Consider the following 7,969-nt stretch of genomic DNA (forward strand, 5'->3'; position numbering starts at 1 on the left):
ATCCATATAGTCACTACAACCATCCATTTGCAGATTCGGACACACAGAGCAGAGTAGTACCTACGGATTGCTTGCAGCATGCACATTTATATACTACAAAAATGTTATTGCCCTTGCAGCAAGAAATCCGTGACATGCACAGTAAGAAAATTGTGTACTGTTCACCCATTGATCATTCCAAGGAATTTAAGAAGCAGCAAGACGTGACGGGAGCCAGACGATTCAATCGCACCAGGACACGAGGCCGCCAAACAATAAAGATCGTCAAAGAAACATACAAACATCCGTGTGCTGAAGCCAGTGTATATGGACTCTCATCAAAGCAATGGGGAAAACGCCAAAAGATGTAGCCCAAAAACGAACTGCGATGGAAATGAAGGAGCTCACGTAACGAATATTGCCTCAGATCCAATCCGGACATCACACATGGACCAATTAGAAAATTAGCATGGAAGAAAACATAAATTAGCCATTTTTTGCTTTGCTCAAAACAAGCCATTGCTAAAGGCTACCCCCAGGGCAGGCGAAAACGGTTGAGCTCAGGTCCAAAGCACGGAAGCATGGGCTAGAAAGAGAATTAATTGGAAAAGGTTGATGTTGAGGGTGCGCCAAGTGGAGGGCACACCAACCAAGTTGTATGCTTCTTTTATTGCTGAAGAGTTTTGTGAAGTGCAAGTAACTCACTTATATTTCTTTCTTTTGTATTGTATTGTTGCTTGTTCTGTTGTCTTCCTTTCTCATCAAGTTCACCTCTGCTTCTCCATCTCCCTTCAATTGGCTTTTCTCCAGTCATGAAGAGAGCCTCTCAGGCCCTTGGCGCCTTCCTTCGCCAAGCTTTCATGTCTAAAGATGAGTATCGAGATCTCCGTGAAGAGGACAGACTCTGGCGACGGCTCCAGCGGCCCTTCTTCATCGCTCTTGCTAGTGCCTTGTGCTTGTCTGTCGCCTCTGCCGCCCTTGTCTCCTTGAACATCGTCTTCCCTCGAAGTGGCGATCGCCCTTTTTGTTCCATGCCTATCACAGATGACTCCAGGCATTCTTTTTTTCTGACGGAGGCTGAGGCCACGCAATATTTCTGGCTCGTTGTCTTCATACCAACGGCCCTGGTGTTTTGTGTCTCTGTGACTTACCTCCTGGCAGGTAAGGCTTCTTTGAATTTTTCGAGAGAGCACATCGTTGGCACGGCAATGGTTGTGCAATCACGTATGTTGAGATCCTTCTCTAATGAGGTTCCTTTTCGTCGACTACCTACAGCGCGTTTATCTTCCAAGAAACGTTTTTGAGCGGAAATCTTCTTTCCTTCTTTCCATCCATCGTGCTACACCAAACTTCCGCAAACAGACCAATCAACAGGCTTTATGGATGCACTGTTATTAGTGGATAAATTGACATACAATTTGTTTGGGTGAGCAAGGACTGATCTTTGTTCTGAATGCCGTCTGAGACAATATGGCAGGTATGGCTGTGGCTTATTCTGCTCCAGAGAGACATGGATGCATTAGGGTGGTGGAAAACAACTGCTGTGCATCAAAACGAGGTAATTGGTCAGATTGGTTGTTTGTTTTTCATGGCAGTTCTCAACGCTTTCAGTTCTTGCTGCTATGACGATTCTGATTGTGTTTCCTTTGGGCATGATAATCAAAGGAAGGTTTTAGTAGCATAGAAGTCACTTAATCCCACTAGCATGAAATTGGATCATTAAATGTTATGCTTCTTCGGTTTGTGACATTATCTTGAACAGCACTGAACCTTGATAGAGAATAAGGTTAAGAGGCATTGAGGGCTGACTCTTATGCAAAACCAACATGCACGGCAATGGGGATGTCACCTTGCTATGCGTGATGGAGTTTATGGTTTTTAATCTTATGAGTGACTATCATGAGATTGAAACTACACTGTGTTGTATTTTTTGAAGATGAGTTTGGGCATGTTGCTGGATTCATCTAGATATATGGATGATATTTATTAAAAGAGGAAGTTTGTGCCGCTCTATCATTATGAGAGAGTCTTTTTCTAGGAAGCCATTAATGTGGGTTTGCTGGATGGCTAGCACTGTCAATGGCAAGTCAGCCAGCTGCTTAAGTTGGCTTCGTTGTTCGATTGGGCAGTTGGCCTAGAAGATCTCACTATAGATTTGATTCCTGGCAGCACTTTGTCAATCATATCTCCTTAGTGAGTCAAGAAGCCGCAAAAGAATGAATCCGGAAGCACGTTCAGGAATTGCTTTAGTTCACCCTTCCGTTTTGTCACTTAAGGAGGATGACAATCGAGATGTGATGAGATTTTGAATAGCTTAAAAGAAGCAAAGAGCATTAGCAGGGTAGATCTTAAGTTTGGATAGCACTAATTAAGGATTGTCGCTTGTTATTCACAAAGGTGCCTTTTGAATAGCACTGCAAGTTTAGTACTTGGTAGCTCTTTTTGGGTTAAGCAATGCACCAACCATATTTAATCAAATGATGCGTTACATATTCTAGAAACACACGTCTTTTATTGACACATTCTTTCACAATATCATTGTGTGGTCTGTAAAGATGACGAGGAAGAGAGAAAATACTAAAGATTGTGTTTGAATTGTTGAAGATACACCAATGAGTTATAGATTCCAAGAAAAGCTAATTCTAGGGCATGTAATTTCCAAATGAGAGATTAAGACGGTTCCCCTGATAATTGAAAGTAATCTTAGAGTGGCTGGATTTGGAGACGGTGTATGAAGTAAGGTCATTTTTAGGGCTATGCTCTCTTTACATGAGGTTTATTCACAATTTTTAAATACAAGGCATCTCTAGAGAGAACACAGCTTTTGACTAGTTGAAGAAAGAAAGCTCTAACTTTTGCTTTTGTTTTTAGTGATGCCCAACTTACTAAGCCCACTTGTAGTTTCAGCCATGATCAAACCTTTTGCAAGAAAGACATTATAGTGGCTTACAGAAGGAGAAGATTTAAAGGATTTTGAATTGAAGTTTGATGTGTACGAAAAGGGTTCGTGCTTTATGAGTTTGGAAGCACTATCTATTGGACGTTGGTTTGTTGATTCACACCAATCTTCAGAGTGTTTGCTATACACAACTTTCAGAGTGATTGTCACTTTCTTACATAGCAACTTGTGAGATAGAAGCATATGAGATGGGCTAAATTCTTAATTGCATTTAATGTTTACACACCTGGAAAAGAGGATGTGGTTGCCGGTGCTTTATTTAGCCATAGATGCCATATCAATCATGAAGAGTTAGTAGTTATGAAAGAGGCTTACAAGTATGATACGGGTTTCTTGTGAACCTTGTGTCTACTTAGGTGCTTTGTGCTAGCCAAATGAGGAAAGGAAGAAAGGGAAGGAAGGGAGAAGGGAGGGAACGCGAAGAAAGAGAGATGTTATTATGTCCATAATTGCATTAACTAAGATTGGACTATCTAGGGTCAAGGTCGAGCTAACCTATGATCTTGGATTGGATCAACTACTAGGACATAGTCTAATCTAAGGTTTGGATTAACCTATGGTTGAGATTGGAGCTAGCATGGGTGAGGTTTAGATGAGAGATGACCCATGAAAGGATAAGCTAAATTAAGTTGTTTTGGGGAAAGCTGAGGTCTTTGTGGAAAGTAAAGCTACTTCACGCATGAGAGCTTAAAGTCAAGGCTAACTGATAAAGATAGTAGGCTAGGCTTATAAATACAATCCTAGGAGTGGAGAACCTGGAGTTGGATGTCTTGTTGACCAGGGAGTTCTAGCTAGGCAAAGGGTCATATGGTATGGGATGCATGATATGACCTTGATGCTAGCAAGTTCTTGTGGGGGGTGGCTTGAAGTGCCTATAGATGGGAGGTGAGCTGCTAGCTCTACCCTAATAGTTTTCTATTCCGTGATTTGTTTAGTGATGATTCTGCTATGCAATATTGGCTAGACTAAAGCATGTTGCTTTGCTATGCTTGTTTGTCTTGATTTGACAAAGACTTGATCTTTAGGTGGACCTGCCTATTGGTAAGTTTGTGCCATTTGGTAGAGGAGCTTCCTCACCAAGTGTTGCATTTTGGAGCGAAGAGAATATGGAATTTGTTGCATATGTGTGCGACCCGTCTCTACTTCAGGTCATGGACTTTATAGAATTAGATTGTCAATTGGTTACATGAAAAGTAATTAGGTAGCCAAGGTGATTTGTTCCTGTTGAATGAGAGCAGGCTGTATTGTACATGCAAAATTCTTAAGTTTGTTTTGAGGCTGTCACCGCTTCTTTTTTGTGGATGAAGAACAATTCACACATATTTTTGCATATTTGTACATAATTGCACTCATTCACGAGATTGCTTTAATAGAATCGTGTTAAATTTTCATATTGTCCAAAATATTGTGCTAGTGTTTGAATATGGATAAGGATCGCCCTGTCGAGGTCAAGGAGCAGGTGGTGGACCTGTACCACCCCCCTGTCGAGGCCGATGAGCAGATGATGGACCTGTACCACCCCCTGTCGAGGCCGTGGGGCGGTGGCTGTACCAGATGGCTTCTTGGGCCTTTTCTTCTTCTTGGGGCAATCCCTGGCAGAGTGTCCAATGGTCCTGCAAATCTTGCATTGGTCCTACCTACCTGCAATCTCTACTCTCTGGTGAAAAAAGGAACCATCAGGGCGTTGGATCATAACATGGTCCATCATGAGGTTGGGATCCTTACAGAGGACCCTAACTCTAGGTACCCCATCAGCCTTGGTTGCCTCTGTTGCAGTCAACAACCCCCCAGGGAGGGGTGGGATCTCAACAACCATGCCGAAATGCTCCCCAATAACAGAAAGAAGTCGATGGTAAACCTGAGGAAGCTCGAGAAATCTGATGAAGAGCAAAAAGATTTCCTTATTTGCCTCCACTGGGTTGAAACCAATATCAAAGGTGTCAAAGAAGATCTTCCTGCTGACAACCCAGGGAGGGGTGGGATCTCAGCAACCGCGCCAAAATGCTCCCCAATAACATAAAGAAGTCGATGGTAGACCTAGGGAAGCTCGAGAAATCTGATGAAGAGCGAAAAGATTTCCTTATTTGCCTCCATTGGGTCAAAACTATTTTATGATTCACGTTATTTCCTTATAGTCTCTTTTGATGGAATGTTATCGACTGGAAAACATGTTCCAGGTTTTGGCAATTGTGCAAGAGTTCTCAAGTGCTTGGGTTTTGGTTATAAGTAAGAGATGCTTTAGCTATTGAGTTGGAAACCCTCTTCACCGTGATGAAGTTGGGTCAGCGGTATGGGTTGGATTACCCTGCTCAATACATCTACTATGTGCAGACCGACCATCTGAAAACTGTGTTGGTCATCAAGGTGACTAAATCGATTAAGTTGCAACCCTGAATTGGTGAGATTCCTTGGGTCTCAACTGAAATTGAGAGATTCATGTGCTATGGCAATAAATAAAAAGAAATGATCGATTACTTTGATGTACTTTTTGGTTTGTAGCCTTGCATGGATATGCGTGGCCTGGACTTGCATGTCATAATGGACATGGTCGAGAATCTTTCCAGTATCTTGAGGATACAAAGAAAAGGATTGAAAATTAACCTTGTGAACAAGGATATTCATGTTAGAAATACACATAGATTGAGTCTCGTGTCCAGATGGGCATTGAGGAGTCAAGTTGTAATGTTGACTGAGTTTTCACCCTTTACCTCTCTTTCTGAAGGCCATAGTATATAAGGAGAGGAAATCATGTCTGATGATTTTTTGGAATCGAACAGCAAACAAGATTCTTAGATCCGGAATGGATCTGGCCTGAATCATGATCTAGTATCATGTAGTGTAGGTCAAGTAGCATCCCAATAAGACATACGCAGGGATGGTCTGTTGGCATGGACGTCCCTGGTGGATGTATCATAATTCCTGAGAATTGGAATTATGTACCTACACCAACGGGCCCTTAATAATTGATGGTATAGGATATGGACATGAGGAATAAATATTCTTCAAGGTGAGTGCTATCTGGAGTTATGCTCATGAATGGAAGTTGTATTGAGCATCTGAAATTTGTGGATATCTCTGAACAGGTTGTTCAGCAAGGATACATGTAGTAGGGTAAGTAGCTTGTCAGCAGAATTTAGCATAATATAAGTAGGGTAAGTATCTTTTCAGGAGAATCTTTGACGAGTTCAATATGTATGTGTTGTTAGGTCTAAATCCTGGGTGGTTACCAAGTGAAATTCTTGCTTTCAATGTATAGTGATAGAATTATAATACAATATGCATTTCACAGATTGCTCCCCCAGCCCCCAGCCAAAACAAGAGGAAAGAAAAATGAAAAAGCTTCACTTGTAGGCTTATTCCCTACCACAGTACGTTTCTATGTTCCTCTTGCTAGGTTGGCTGATAGTAGCAAGTTTTTGCTTTCATTAGATGGCTCATCTCTTTTGATTTTTTTTCTAGGTGGTGTTCGTTGCCTTGCAACTTTGAATCTCTCTTTTGCCATCGTGTTTGGGCTCTTGGCACTCTTCCTCGGCTCAACAATTCTCACACTGGAGACAAATTGTTCCATTACCCTTTTCTGGTGCTATGAAGTGACATGTTGGGGCCTGGTGCTACTTTTTGGTGGCACCTTTTTCTTCTTGCGTCGCAAAGCTGCAGTTATTATGGATGAAGGTGAGTTTTATGGTAGCCGAACTATTGGCATGGAGTTACTGGAAGCTCCAGCTGAACTCCCTTCTCCTGACATGGAGAAAAGAATGAATGCCGGATTCAGATCTTGGATGGGTTCTTCAATTCTCTCCTCTGATGAGGATGAGGGACCTGCAACAGGTGGTTTGGATAATGACTGGGAAGAAGACGAGTTGTACGACAATCCCCACAATGCAAGGAGACCTAGGGAGACATAGTTTATCAGCTGTATCTAGGGACTGCATTTTTGTGGAGGGAGGAATTTGTAGCATGTCTTTACTTCTACAGAGAGATGTGCTCATCTTGTAGATATAAGGGTGATGTGTATCTACTCGGGGATCTACAGATTGAGCTCAGTAGTTTCGGACCTTTTACATCTCGGGCTTTTGGGAAGCACTGTCTTCCCCTTGTTATCACTCCATAGTAGTCTATACTCCGTTCAAAAGAATTGTGGAGGATTTCTGCAATCAATTTGTAAACATCACCAACATTTTTTCCACCCGCGTATTTTGCCTGGGATGTGGAAGCAAATGCACATGTTATCCCTTCAAAACGAAATGTGTGAGAAAGCAGTTTGAAGGCTTAGCTTGAACTGAATTCTGTACACGAGAATACACCCAATACATCATTTTTTGCAATTGCTCTAAATTTGTGTATGTCACCTTTTATCATATTCACACAGAGTGGAGCATCAATATATCAGTGCTGCATATTCTGCCTTCTTTTCAACACAATCTGAGGGTGGGTTTTAAATGAAAGATGTACCGGGAAAACATAAACGACAATACTCTAACAAATCTTAATTAAGCATTGCAGATTGTAGATTTTGTGTATTTCACAGTGCAAAGTCTGACATAAAACAAAGAATCTTAGCAGTCCAAACCATTGATTTGAATTGCTAGTAAATAAGAACTTCAATCTTCAAGAACATTTGCTTTACAACATGTGATTTATTAGTAAAGAAAGTCTCCAATTTAGAACACATTTTTAGTCAACTTACATGGACTAAGAATGGCAATTCATTGTGAAAGATTAACTATATCTCCATTGATGCTATACCATGATGATGGCCTGTCTTTGATTGGAATCTAGTTGGAGCTCTGACTACTTCCTCAAATTGGAGAGTTTTTGAAGACTTTAATTGAATATGTGATGCACATCAGACACTATTGGATGCATCGTATGTATTGCTGAAATGTTGTACCATCAGACATTATTGAATGCAAAGTTTATTTTGCTGAAATGATATACTTCACACCTTAAGTGTAGACAAACATCTTCACGATATGCTCATTAGATGCAGAACATTCTTCATGAATGCAATAAGCTCATGAAGTTTTCCAG

General features: G+C 41.3%; 1 protein-coding gene across 1 annotated transcript; it reads left to right on the forward strand.

The window, feature by feature from the left end:
- Nucleotides 1-660: 660 nt before the first annotated feature.
- On the forward strand, nucleotides 661-7,280 carry LOC147894728 (uncharacterized). Its single transcript, XM_087384946.1, has 3 exons — nucleotides 661-1,140; nucleotides 1,457-1,537; nucleotides 6,398-7,280. Exons 1-3 carry the CDS (start codon nucleotides 792-794, stop codon nucleotides 6,841-6,843), a joined length of 876 nt encoding a protein of 291 aa, XP_087241072.1. The 5' UTR covers nucleotides 661-791; the 3' UTR covers nucleotides 6,844-7,280.
- Nucleotides 7,281-7,969: the final 689 nt, after the last annotated feature.

This window comes from Dipteris shenzhenensis, chromosome 14 (assembly GCF_047967505.1).
Source record: "Dipteris shenzhenensis isolate YYH24624 ecotype China chromosome 14, Dip_SZ_1.0, whole genome shotgun sequence".
Classification (NCBI taxonomy): domain Eukaryota; kingdom Viridiplantae; phylum Streptophyta; class Polypodiopsida; order Gleicheniales; family Dipteridaceae; genus Dipteris; species Dipteris shenzhenensis.

Coding starts and splice junctions, on each gene's coding strand:
- LOC147894728 (XM_087384946.1), top strand. CDS start 792: ATGAAGAGAGCCTCTCAGGCCCTTGGCGCCTTCCTTCGCCAAGCTTTC. Junction 1,141..1,456: donor TGTGACTTACCTCCTGGCAG/GTAAGGCTTCTT, acceptor ACAATATGGCAG/GTATGGCTGTGGCTTATTCT. Junction 1,538..6,397: donor CTGCTGTGCATCAAAACGAG/GTAATTGGTCAG, acceptor TTTTTTTTCTAG/GTGGTGTTCGTTGCCTTGCA.